At 47.6% G+C, this 13,828-nt stretch overlaps 2 protein-coding genes across 14 annotated transcripts in view; one reads left to right on the forward strand and one right to left on the reverse strand.

The window, feature by feature from the left end:
* The window catches only part of LOC119187395 (uncharacterized), a 90,382-nt gene that overhangs the window by 31,776 nt on the left and 44,778 nt on the right, over nt 1–13,828 (reverse strand). The gene's annotated exons all lie outside the window — the stretch shown is intronic.
* Nucleotides 1,654–6,149, forward strand: LOC142775965 (uncharacterized). 2 transcript variants are annotated; one of them, XM_075878605.1, is made up of 2 exons: nt 1,654–2,467; nt 3,091–6,149. In XM_075878605.1, exon 2 carries the CDS (start codon nt 3,495–3,497, stop codon nt 6,060–6,062), a length of 2,568 nt encoding a protein of 855 aa, XP_075734720.1. In that variant the 5' UTR covers nt 1,654–2,467; nt 3,091–3,494; the 3' UTR covers nt 6,063–6,149. The 2 variants fall into 2 exon arrangements, with proteins under 2 accessions (XP_075734720.1, XP_075734721.1); XM_075878606.1 differs by having other exon boundaries at nt 3,580–6,149.

Raw genomic sequence — 13,828 nt, forward strand, 5'->3', positions numbered from 1 at the left:
AAGAAAGACTCGTCCTCAACAGTAGTTCACGAGAGATGGGGGTAAGGAGGAAATTAAAAATTCGGGGGACCCTTAAGCTTCGCTTTTAAAAGTTGAACACGATAGCAAAATGCGGCCCCTAGTGCACTCTTCAACCGCTAAGAGCATACAATTATTCATGTTTTGTTACATACACACGCACGCACACAAACACGCGCACAGTAGATTAGAACTGCGCGAGCTATTATCGCCGAATGGGCTCGTTTTCGTCGTGACACCTGTCGAACAAAATGCGTTAAAGGGGCCCTGGAACACTTTTTCAAGTAACCATGGAATGAATTCACTAGAAGTTCTTATTGCCTCACAAATTCAACGCCACTAAACGTTTAAGAATCCGTCCAGTGCGAGTGGAGTTACAAAGGTTTGTCGCATGCTGAAATTGCATTATCTCTTCTCTCATCCTGACGAAAGCGCTGGAAGCTAGGCAGGGAGGGGTGGCAGGGCAAAGAAACTACCGCGCCTCGTGACCATGAGCACTTTTTTTTTCTTCGAATGCGCGGCTTTTCAGTGTGAACGCACGCGCACGTGTGGACAACTAGTGGCCTCCCGCGACTATCTCGGTAACTTGATTTTTCGGTCACAGACGCACAGACAATTTTTCGCTCACAACCAACGGGGCCGACGCCGGCGGCGGGTTTTCTGCGACAGGAGCTTTTTCGCGTAAAAGGAATAGGATTAATGTATAGAGATAGAGAGGGGGAAGGAGCGAGCGTGGCGCAGGGGCAGCGACACCCAGAAGCAAGGAGAAGATGGGAAAGATGCACACGGTCTCAGGAGTCCGAAGTCCGCTCGCCGTTGTAAAATCGCGGCCCTGTGTGCCACCCCCTGGCTGCAAGTGTGCTAGCAGCAGCTACGAGATATCCTAAGAGTTTAAAAAAAAGGCTCTTAAGGCCGCTCTTCTAGTTTTCGCTGTGACAGTGCTGCGAGTTCAGCGCATGCAGGCCTGGCGATTTTTAAAAAACCCGATTAGTGCCTCATTCCGAAGGTAATCCAAGAAGGGTACCCACCGATCGCAGTGGTAGCAGCTGCTGATAGCAGCTGGGAGGAGATAATTTGAGATTTATATGAGCATAATGAATATTTTCAATTGTAATATATGACGATATTGAACTGTTTGTGCGCTTATACAGCTCTAAAAACTCATCCTTCGAGAACTGCACGGGCCTGATTTTTTGGCCCGGGCCCGTTTTACCAAGCCCAGCCCGGGCCCGTAATTCTAAGTCGAGGTCCGGGCCCCGCGTGCACGACCAAATCTAGCTCGAGCCCAGCCCGTGCCTGTCGTTACAAGCCCAGGGCGGGCCCGTGCAGTGCTCTAGTCATCCTTGCTGAGGGAGAGAGAGAGAAATAAGCAGGCGCTGGCCTTGTGTGCTTCGCCATCCGAGTTGTCTTTTTGCGCCGTACAGTCGTTTATGGTGCATTCAGACGACGGACCGAATCCGGATTTGTCCTGGACGCGGACAGCTAATCTGCGGATGGTCCGCCTGCAGGCGCATCCACACGATGGACGGTGTCCTAGGGGAAAACAGCCGGATTACCCTCGACAGCAGATTCGGGGCTCACCTGCGCCCGCTGGCAGCAGACCGGTTTGAGAGTATTCAACATGGATGCCCGCAAGAAGCGAAGTTTGGCTGCGATGTCTGTCGTGTTGTGACAAATGAACGAGTAGTGTTATTCTTTCAGGAGAAAAGGGAGTTGCTAGCAGGATATTCTTTCAACTACATTATTCCCCACTTGTAGAACTTCTAAACGTGTCTCCCGCCTTTTTTTTTTAGAAGCGGCACGTCGCCGGTTGCAGAAGTCGGAATATTTCACCACCATGACGGCTAAGAATCTCGCGTGTTAAGCGACGGCGGCGACATTTCCCGAACCACCAAAAGTAATTTCTGCATATTTAATCACCTGAGAACCAAGTCTCCGGAAACTAAGTAAACAATGCTCAAGCGTAGATGATGCCGACCAGTCATGCAGCTGTCCGCAACGTTACTAGATACTTTTCCAGTTGTCAAACTCCGCCTGGACCGCCGCACAAACTTGACCCCTCTCTGTTTACTGCCGCCAGGGGCGCTCGCGCCACGGTCGGCCTAGGGTTCCTCGATGCGCGCTCTCCCCTCCGCCGCCTTGGAGGGTGGAGTCATTCTGTGAGGGGGTGAATGCCGCCTTCCGATCGGCGGCCGCCATTCGGCTCCCCCCCCGCCTCGCTAGAGTGTGCTAGCCCCGTCGCGTCTGGTTTGTGTGAGACAGGTGCGCGGCGTTTTATAGCGTTTTCTCGGGCAAAATGCCCGGGTGTTGCGTGCCACAGTGCACAAACCACTCGCGAAATGGCTATAGGATGTTCAGATTTCCGAAAGATCCGAAAAGGCGACTCCTGTGGCTGGTAAAGATCAAGCGCGACAAGTGGCAACCCACGGACCGTTCGTGTTTGTGCAGCGTAAGTTATGCCATTTCAGCATTTTTGATCGCGATCGAGCCTGATGTGATTGACTCCCTTATACGCAAGCTGCAGAAGGACTGTAGTCGATGAGGGTTGCAACGTGGGCTTGTTGGTTACTCATGTGAAAGGCTTTTGGTGCAGAAGGACGCCAATGACTGTTCAGAAATCTGACCCCGATCGGGCTTAATCGCTATCACCAGTGCACCGGGTGCAATACTCGTTCATTTGCATGCTATGTACATGCGTATTGTTCATTTTGGATAGCACAAAATGCGTTGTTCTTGATCGCTTGTTGTACACAAGCTGCAATTGCGCAGAGATGTGCGCCTACGTTGTCGCTTGTTGCTACCGGCGCCTTCAACAATTTGTTTTTGTAACATCACATTGAAAGCACGCATCCCGTCAGTTCATTATCAAAGAATATTTTCTCACTGTCCCTGTTTTTTCAGAAAGAAATTGACAATTTTCCCTTCTTTATTATTAACTCCAACTACAACAGCCCCTAAAATTCCCTTATCACTCTTTACGCATGTCCCTGAAAGTGTTGGCTGTTGTGGTCTGCTTAGAAGGTTTTTGTGAAGATCTTTGAGACCTGATCATCGCGTGTTTCCGCGCTGCAGGGACATTTCGAAGAAACCGCATTTGAGCAGAACCGCGCGGACGGCTGGAAAAAATTGAAGCCGAATGCTCTGCCAACAATGTTTTCGTTCAGAGGTAGGAATCCACTTATTTTCGCGTTAACGGAAGTTTGCGAGTTTGCTTCCTAATTTTGTTCCTTGTTCCAATCTTAGTCAGTTCCACGTTTAGCACTGTTATTGCCGGCCTTCTTAAGAGTCACATGGAGGGTCTAACCAGGTGTTTCTTTAAAAACAGAAAAAAAACGCACATTACAAAAAAACGCTCTTAATACCTTCGGTCAATGAAATCGCTCGTTTCCTCCATTTTTATCGAGAGGTGAATTAACCGCACCTGCCATCCAGAAGCAGGATAATGACAACTTCGCACTTTGTTTATTTTTATTTCTATGCGTAGCGACGCTCAGAGCATGTTCGTTCATAATGATAAAAGAATCTGCCAGCTGATATGCAACATATGTGTGTTTTTTTTAGCGATGCCTAAGCACAGGAAGCCACCAAAAGAAAGGTTTTTACCACAAGGGACGCCTGCGGCCGCAGAAGAAAGTTGTTCTCTGCACAGTCAACCCCATGCTTCTGATACCTCAGCGACAGAAATTCAAGAACAACATGTCAACGACATAGCTGGTATGCAACAAACAGCAAATCAAGAATTGCAGCCACTACCGAGTGATGGCACGGAGATGCCTCGTGATCAGATGAGCAACTTACCTAGCCCAAGTGCCACGGCAGAAACTGAAGTTCCTACAACAGATGATTCTCAGCTAGTTGCATGCCCACTTTCCGCAACCCATGTTGAATTGTCGGAAGAGAAGTGCAGTAACAGGTCGTGTGCTGAAGTGAATAAACAGCTACAGGACATGAAGGCAAAGTACGCGAAACTCCGTGAAGATCATAGCAAAGCAAGTGCTAAAACTAATTCAATTAAAAAGAAGCTTCAGAAGTTGGAATATGCCAGTGGGATTTTACGAAAAAAACTGAAGTTCCTAAATGAAGACCAAATGCGAGCCTTATCACGAAACAGCAACCAAGGTACTACCTGGTCATCAAAAACAATTAAACAAGCCCTTCAGATAAAATTCGCAAGTGGAACAACAGGCTATGAAACCCTTAGAAAACTTGGGTATCCACTGCCTTCCAACAGAACTCTTGTCCGTCGTCTTCAAGGGCTCAAGTTCCTGCCTGGGATTTTAACGGAAGTTACTGAGTTGCTCAGAGCAAAAGCAGAGGGCTTGGAAGACGTTGAAAGAGATTGTGTGCTTTATCTCGACGAAATGGAAATTGCCCGCGGGTATGAGCTCGACCGTGCTGAAGACGTCGTGTTTGGAGGAAAGACACTCCCAGCGGAACCAGATGAACCCGCCTGTCATTGCTTGGTGTTTATGGTCGGAGGATTGAACTCAAGATGGAAACAGGTCATTGCGTATCATTTCACTGGAAGCTCGGTCGACGGCTGTCTGCTCAAGAATTTTGTGCTGGAAATCGTGCAGCTCTGCGCAGATATTTCCCTGAGAGTGCTTGTGGTGACCTCTGACATGGGAGCCTCCAACAGAGCGATGTGGCGCGAGTTTGGTTTTTCTAGCCATAGGAACTCAAACACGGTGTGCGCAATCCCTCATCCTGTGCTTGAGGGAAAGGAACTCTTCTTCACTGCAGATGCCGCGCACGTGATAAAAAATATTCGAGGCCAGCTTTTGAACTCTGTTGATTTTACACTGAGTGACGCAACTGTCTGTCACCATGGCTTACCCTCAAACAAAGTCAAACTGGAGCATGTGTGTGCTGTCGTAGAGTATGACTCCGATAAAGAGCTGAAAATTGCACCCAAACTTTCAGAAGTACACATCAGCAAAGGCCATTACACGAAAATGAAAGTCGGCATAGCGGTGCAGTTTTTCAAGGAATCCCCAGCTGCCATTCGTTGCCTAATTAGAATGAAAGTGCTCGAACCAGAAGCTGAAACTACTGCATGGTTCCTGGACCTGATCGCAAAATGGTACAAGCTGATGTGCTCGCGACATCCGTCTGTCGCACTTAGTTGTCGAGACATGGCAAAGTACCACGAGGCCCTGGAAACGTTGCGCTTGACATTGGAGACAATACAAGGCATGCAGATGGGAAGTACATCCCAGTGGAAGCCCTCACAGGCTGGTCTCATGGTTGCAACGACAGTGGTCCTTCGTTTGCAAAATATTTTACTGAAATCGGATGGCTACAAGTTCTTGCTCACTGGGAGACTACTTCAGGACTGCCTGGAGAATCTTTTTTCTGTCGTGCGCCAAAGGAAACCCGTCCCTAACGCGTACGACATGAAATGCGCTTTAAAGCTTGTGTGCGTCAGCCAGTTTTTGCACACGCCAGCGAACTCTAGTTATGAGAATGACGACTCTGAGTACCTGGTTGACATGATTTCCCAAGGGAAAAGAGAGTGTCGAGGAGATGATGAAGAGGAAATTGATGATGGGGAAATTCTTTTCATTGAAGCGTTGACTTCAATAGAGTGCAGCATTTTACACCATATAGGTGGATTCCTTGTGAAAAGAATATTGAAGAAAACGGACTGCAAGCAGTGCAGGGCTGCAATGCAAGGCTCGGCGAGCCATGAACACGCATATTTAACTGCACTAAAGGAGTATGTTCAGGATGGTGAGAACTTGTGTTATCCGAGCGGTGAGGTTATGAGCTCGCTCATATCTTGTGAAGAACACTTTAAAGGGATCACATCCTGGACAGACAACCTGTTCATCCTGAAGTCCCCTCTCAAAGCTGTAACTGAATATTTAATCAAGAGGACCAAGTGCAATGTGCAGGCATGCCAGCAACACAAGGGTTCTCTGGAAAAAATGTTGATATCCAGTTATGCACGAGTAAGGCTTCGCATTCACCTGCGCCAGCTCGAAACAGCGAGAACCAGTGGGAGTGGAAGCAAGACATGCGCTGCGGTTAACTTGCAGTGAGTTGTAGCACTTGTTTTTGAAATATATTAAAGTTATCGATGAAATAAACAAGCTATGGCATCAGAAATTGCCGTATATTGAACGCAATTTGCTTTCTTATTGTTGAGAAGCCGTGTGGTCGCTTCATTTTAACGATATCGACGAACGCTTTATTACAGTTACTAATTTATAATATATTCCAGCGGAAAACACGCTAAACCTGGTTTGATAGTCAGTGTCTGAGTGCGAGTCATGATTTAATGCCATAAAAGCCGTATGTAGAGCCCCAAATAGTATATGTATTGAACAATTTTTTTGCCCATCTGCTATTTACAGTAAGGTAAAAAAGATGAAAACAAAATTCAGAATACTGTGCGTTGCAGGGAGCGGTCCGTAAATGGAGTAGCTGATGAATAATTCGAAAACTAGATCTGAAAATATGGTGTGCAATCACAGTTTTTCTCTTTTCTCGTGACAGCACGTTGTTTTTTTTAATTCTTTTTTTGACCGGCAGGCAAACTGTTTTTACACTTTTGTTAAAGGCACAAAACACACAGACACAATGAAAGGTTATGGGACTCGCGTGCGTGTGTTTCGCATCTTTAACCAGTATAAATAGTTACCAACTAGCCCAAGAAGATGCTAACTGAAGATGTTAACGTGGCTGGCGTGGACGGTAGTATTCTGCTGCGAACAACTCCAGCTGCTAATGTCGCTTTAAAAATAAAGATTAGAGAATAGAAATCTGAGACCTTGACACTCCCGATGCGAAAACTTTGTATTTTTGTCATGTTGTTTGAGTACCACTCGTTTTGACACAATGAACTCTGCATGCAGCCGCGCGACGCCCGTTGGCTGCCCTATCGTAACTATAGGTGGCCTGCGGAGAGGGCATCCTAATGGCGGACGCCGTAGCAGACGACGCTGTTGTCTCCACCCTGCAAGAGGGCGCGCGCATCGAGGGACCCTAGGTCGGCCCGATCGAGCGCGTCGGCGCGCCGCTGAACAGGCAACTTTCCCCTGCAGTTCAGCGCAGTAGCGGGTGCTGTTCATAGGTTCTGCATGCTTTTTCGGCTAACATTTTCCTTCTATTTGAGGCAAGTTGCCTGCTATTATACAGAAAACCGGGAAAAGCAGACTGGGCGGCTTGTATTGCTCGCGAACTTTCGATAAAGAAAGCACCGCGTATCGCGAACGTGCGTCAGCACGTTGGTTCGTAACAGCTAGATTATTTTCGCACACTATCACGCCCACTCGCACGCGTGGTTGCTTGTGGCAGTTGGTATAACAAGTTGCTTCTTGAAAGCGCGAACTACCGGCGAGGACAAGAGAAAAACGACAACTCAAAGCGCTCGTACTCACCTTTGCAGCAGCCCGGCTCCTAGCTCAGCAGCGGACGCCGACGAAATGTATGCACGCCCTGACAAACATTTATTTTACGCACAAGCAGGAGTGCTTCACATATCCAAAGAGCCAAAGTAACGCGCCAGCACACACTTAAAACACAAACGTACACACATTCAAAGAACCTTATTCGGCTGCTGCGTGATTGCTCACAGCAGGCGGGCCTTTTTGTTCGCTATTGCCACTTTTTGGCTGCTTCCGAGGCGGCGGTTAGCATCCGGCGAGAAGAAATGCATGCGGGTGATGATAAAAAAGTTCAGCAGTTGGCACGTGAATGCTGAATTGTGCTGGTCACAGCCGAGTCGAGAAAGGTGGTGCTTCTCCAACTCTTCCAACACTTTCCAAAATATGTCCCCGCAGCGATCCTCCTTGTCCAGACAAGCTGAAACTACTTTGCTGACTATTTTAAAAAACGTCAACATCTTCTGTGTTGGATGCTTTAAGCTGCCTTGCTTGAAGCTCCTGTAGTCGGTTAGGTAGCTGTCAGAAGCAAGCACAGGTGTGGCGGAGCTGATGTCCTCTATGCAGAGATGGCATGTTGCATGCTTGGTGAACTTGTGTATGACATAGCCACACAGGTAGTACACAACACTGTCCTCCACCTCACCCTTGAAATAGGCGTGGTCGCTTGGCCCTAGCTCAGATGTGTCAGCAGAAGCAGTTGTAATTTTCATCATTTTGGCTTCCACTATGTCATGCAGGCGGACTTTCTCTTTTTGGTGGGCGTCCTTGGAAGACAACAGAATCAACGAGTTCAGTCGACCAGCCTTGCAGCCGCCGTCCCTCTTGCGCCATTGTCGATAGCTCCTCGAACAAGGACTGGGTACTATCGAGTGTGACGCTGCCTGACACAGAGCCGTCTCTCTCCCCATAGTCGAAGGTGTTCGGCGCTGTGTTTTCTTGTTCGGCATCGTCCTGAACATTCCGACGCTTCGGTTGGAGGGGTGACCTCACCGCAGGAGCTTTGCGTTTCCGCAAAGGCTTCGAAAGATATTTCGGACAGTTGGGAAACAAGCGGGGTACGGCATCATCTTTGAGGCTCCACTTGTCTCGCGGTATGACGACGACGTCACCGCGGATGTTGTGCACGAAGTTTTTCACAAGGTCTGCTTCCTGAAAGTGAAGGTCGCACACAACACAAGAGCTCGTGAGCTCCCTGTCACTCCTTGGGATCGCGTGTTGCCATTCTTGAAGCCTCGAAGTTTCATTGAACGGTTTGAAAAAGTGTCTCTTCTCAGCTGCGCTCTTCGCAGAGTCGTAGCCGCTTTTGCAGCCGGTCACAAAACAACGGGGCACTGCTTCTCACTACACAGTCACAGCAGTCATCGACATTTTACGTCTATACACGGGAAACAAAAGCAAACGCGCACAACAACTCGAGCAGAACGATGCGGTCGCCTTCTGCGCTCGCAGGCCGGTTCCTTCGCGGTTGCACCTCTCACCGAACCGGGATGGATGGATGGATGGATGCTATGAGCGTCCCCTTTATAACGGGGTGGTGACAAGTATGCCACCAGGCTCGACAAAAAAAAAAACCTTTTTTCTTTTTTTATGTTGGCCTAATGCCTCTACTTCGATAAATTCTATCTTAATGGAAAAAAAGGTAAATTTTCAGCTTAAGTTCTCTGCCATTTACGGCACACTGTCCATATTTTATTTTTCCAATATTTATTTTTGTCCTTTCTCTCTAATTTTCTGCCACCAATACTCTAACCGTCTCTTACTTATTTCAATCGCGGGTGTGTTCAGCTTTCCATTGTTGTCCCTAAAACCCAAGGCTTCCTGTAGGCTCGTGCCCAAACGTACACCTGGGTGGATATCTCCACATTCAATCAGAACATGCTCCGCCGTTTCCTTATCTTTCCCGCAGCATGTGCATTGTTCTTCTTCTTTACTGAATCTTGCTTTATAACTACGCGTTCTAAGGCAACCCGATCTCGCTTCAAACAGTAAAGCGCTTCCCCTTGAATTATCGTAAAATGCCTCCCTCCTTATTTCATTTTTGCCCTTTCGGTAGTTACTCAAAGCCGGTTTTTTCTCCATAGCTGCCATCCAGGAAATCCTCTCCGCCTCCCTGACTTTTCCCTTAACGCTCTTTGTTGACATATGGCTCACAATACCAGCCGTATATTTACTAGTGAGTCTTCTAGTTCTTTTTCTCCACTGTGTGTCCACGCTCTTCCTATACAAATAACGGAACACCTTCTCTGCCCATCTACTCTCCTTCATATTTCTTAGCCTTTCTTCGAACCTTATTTTGCTCTGCGCTTCCCTCGCCTCAAAACCTGCCCACCCCATATCGCCCTTTACAGCCTCGCTTGTCGTCTTCCCGTGAGCACCCAACGCGAGGCGTCCCACAGTCCTTTGATTTACATCCATTCCCGATTGCACCTCTGCCCTCATGCACACCACTGAGTTCCCAAAAGTAAGCCCTGGAACCATTACACCCTTCCACAGACCTCGAAGCACCTCATACCTATTGTATCCCCACAACGCTCTGTGCTTCATTATTGCCGCATTCCTCTTTCCTTTTGCTGCCGAGGCTTTTTCCTGTACCTCCATGTATCTATCACTCTCATTTACCCATACTCCAAGGTACTTGTATTCACTTACCCTCGGTATTTCTTGGCCTTGTATGGACACCGTCTGATCACAGGGATCATTGAATACCATCAATCCACACTTCGTTACACTGAATCCTAGTCCAAGAGCTTCACCTTCCCTTCCGCATATATTCGCCAGCTGCTGTATATCATCTCGACTGTCCGCAAATAAGACGATATCGTCCGCATAAAATAAACCTGGAAGCTTCTGCTCAATCATCATGCCGCCCTGTTTGTGTGACAGATTAAAACCAATGTTGCTACCTTCTAGCGCTTTTTCCATACTCACCATGTACAGCATGAATAACAGCGGGGACAAAGGACATCCCTGTCTCAGACCCCTGCTAACCTCAACGTTCTCCTTGCTACGCATTCCTTCCCACTCTATGCAAACTGTATTTTCTCGGTATATCTCCCTCAAAAGCTGTATACAGTCGTCGCCCATGCCCATTCCTTTCAATATATCCCACAAAATTTCCTGATTAACGTTGTCGTATGCCCCAGTGATGTCTAGAAAAGCCACGTACAAGGGCCTATTCTCTATTTTAGATATTTCTATACACTGAGTGAGAACAAACAGGTTATCGTCTAACCGCCTGTCGACTCGAAATCCGTTCTGAAGTTCTCCCAAAATATCGTTATGTTCGGCCCATGTTTCTATTTTCATTTTTACTGCTTGCATCGCCAACCTGTATAGTACCGATGTAATGGTTAGTGGTCTATACGAGCGAATCTTGTCCTTTTCTCCCTTGCCTTTATAGATTAAGTTCATTCTACTTTGTCGCCAACTGTCCGGTATTTGTCCGTCCTTTAAGCTTTTGTCTACTGCTTTTAACAATGCTTCTTTAGTGTTATGTCCTAGTTCGTTAATGAGGCTAACGGGAATCCCATCTAAACCCGCGGCAGTGCGCTTTGGAATTTTTCCTTCGGCCTTTTTCCAGTTGAAATTATCAAGTACTAGCTCTTCCTCTGTTGCTTTCTCCGCCACACTTTTACTCACCGGGGAGATCCCCTGGACGCTCTTTTGAAACGAATCGGCTGTTACCTTTTGGATGTAACCTAGCGCTTCGTACCCTTCCAATTGATTTCCTCCTTCATCTAGAATATGTTGTTGCGTTGTGACAGACTTCCTACCTAGCGCCTTTATGTGGCTCCAAAAAATCCTAGGCGCGGCCTCCTTTTTTTCGTGTATCTCTGTCATCTAGCGTTCACTTTCACCTTTAATTTTTGCCTCTACCAATTTCTGTACAAGGGATTTTTTCTCTAAATATATTTCCCATATTTTTTTGACTTCGTCCTGCGGCCGCTTCTCCTTTTTTGCCTTTCTATGCTCCCGTGATGCTTCGCGTCGCTTCTCGATCGCCTCCCGGATTTCCTTGTTCCACCAACTTTTTGGCTTCCTTTTTCCTTTCCAGCAAACAGTTTTCTTCTCTTTCCCTATCTCCTTCGTCATTAGATGTAACAGCTCACTATACTCCCAGTCCTTGCCTGGTATTTCGCCTACTTATTCCTCGACTCTTGCGGCTATATTCATTATTTGTTTGTCATTTAAATACGAGCTGCCAGACTTTGATTCCATGCTCATATTTTCAGTTTCGTATCCCATTTGTAATGTTATTCGTTTATGATCACTACCCAAGCTGTTAATGCCTTCCTCGTCTATCCTCATTTCTGTCAGTTTGTGGTAAATTCCTTCAGTCATGAGACAATAATCAATACTTGATTGCTTGTTTCCGACTTCCCATGTGATCTGGCCGTCACATTTAGGCCCCGTGTTAACTATCTCCAGACTATGTTGCTCGCAAAGATCTAGTAATAACTTCCCATTGGTGTCTGAATATCCGTCAAGGTCATGTATGTGGGCATTCATGTCCCCTAGAAGGATGATTTCGGCCCCATTACCAAATTCCTTAATATCCGCACTCGTGCAATCCACTATCTCCTGATTCTTTTCTCTGCAGTTATTACCCGTCCACAAGTAGGCTACCCCTAGCCACGTTTCCTTTCCACCTACTGTGCCCAGAACCCAGAGGTGCTCTGAACACGTCTGTTTCACTCTAACCCATTTGGCTCCGCGGTGAATTAGCATTCCTACACCCCCACCTTTCCTTTCCGATATGGTCCTGTTACACCCTTCCCAAACATAATTTTTAATATGTGGTGGCTCTTCCAAGTCTCTAAGGTGTGTTTCTGTAACCGCATACACGCCTATCTGTTCTTTGTTTAACTGCTCCTCAATCTCTAACCATTTTGCCTTCTTTCTGCCACCCTGCATGTTTATGTAACTAATTGCAACACGCGCCTTTTTCCTTTTTCTTTTACCTTTTTTCTGGTTTTTCGCAATTCTACCTGTCAAAGCGTCCTCCTGGTTGTTTTCCCTGTTACGAGCTACCCCGGACTCCGAAGGGCCCGTGAGCCCCCCCAAAAAGCTACTGCGCGTCCTGCCAGTCGCCAGCCCACCTCGTGTCCAAGCCTCTTATCGAAATGAATCTTGTCTCTTTGGAATCCACCCCACCTGTGCACTTCCCTGTTTAAATCCACTACCTCGAAACCCTTCTCTCGACTAATTCGCCATATCTCTTTGTTTGCGTCGACAACCGCTCTTTGCAGGTTGATGTTGCGTACTGGTACTTCCGGTACTGTGCATACTACAATTTGCACCTGGGGGGACACGGTGCGCATGTCATCCACCCCTTTCGCCAAGGTCGTCGCTAGTCCTGACGATTCTTTTTTCAGGACGTCATTTAACCCTCCCGCAATTACAACGAGGTTACGATTGTTAGCTTTAGCTGCGAGTTGTTCACCCGCTTGACTCATTACTGTCCCCAGCGTTTGTCCTGGGAACGTCCCTATCGCAACTCTCTTGTCGCCTTTCACCCTTTCTTTGATTGCCGCTGCGCATCGGACTAAATTTGAGTCACCGGCGATGATGACCTGTTCAGACATTCCTTCTGAAACCTGCACCTGGCTGCTGACTAGGTGACTAGCGTGAGTCACGGCTGCTGGTTTGCTCCCTCCCTCCCTCAAAACTACTTCCCGGTAGCTGGGCCCTGTGGCCAATGTATCTGCCTTTGTCATGCCTGTTTCCCTCATCTCTCCCGCACGGGGGGTCGTCGCCATAATGCTTCCGCCGTCACCTGCGTCTTCGTTCCCTTTCACGACCTTCGATAGGCCCTTCTCGGCTGCCCGGAGCCTTTCCTCCATGGCTGACGTTTTCTCTCGCTCCTTCGCCAATGCATTCTCCAGCTCTGCGATTTTCTCCGTGAGCCCACTCTGGACCGCCATCATATTTTTCATTTTCTCCTCGAACTCGCACTGTCTACACTTGGCGTCATCTTCTGCTTTCTCTTCCGCACTAATTTCCACCTTCCACCCTACCCCGCACTCTGAACACTTTACGGTCTTTTTGACCATGGCTAGCTCAGTTTACCGATGCCCACGTGTTAGAAAACTGTACTAAAATACACTGGTCTAAGCCAAAAAGAACCACAATAATAAATAAATACGCTACACTTCACAGCACCTGCGCATGCACGTGGTCGGTCTACGCGCAGGCCTCAGCCACGTGGTGGCTGGAGAAAAAAAGACACAGTACAAAATACTAAAAAAAAACGTACACCGTACACCATACTAGACCTAATCAAGCTTTACGCTAGCGCCTTACGTTCTCATAACGCTACATACAGAGGCAAGCTGGAAACATGCAAAAACACTTATCTGTAGCTGTCATTCCGGAGCTCTCCAAAAACACGTCCGACCTCTACCACCACCACGGACGCC

This window comes from Rhipicephalus microplus, chromosome X, assembly GCF_043290135.1.
Source record: "Rhipicephalus microplus isolate Deutch F79 chromosome X, USDA_Rmic, whole genome shotgun sequence".
Lineage (NCBI taxonomy): Eukaryota > Metazoa > Arthropoda > Arachnida > Ixodida > Ixodidae > Rhipicephalus > Rhipicephalus microplus.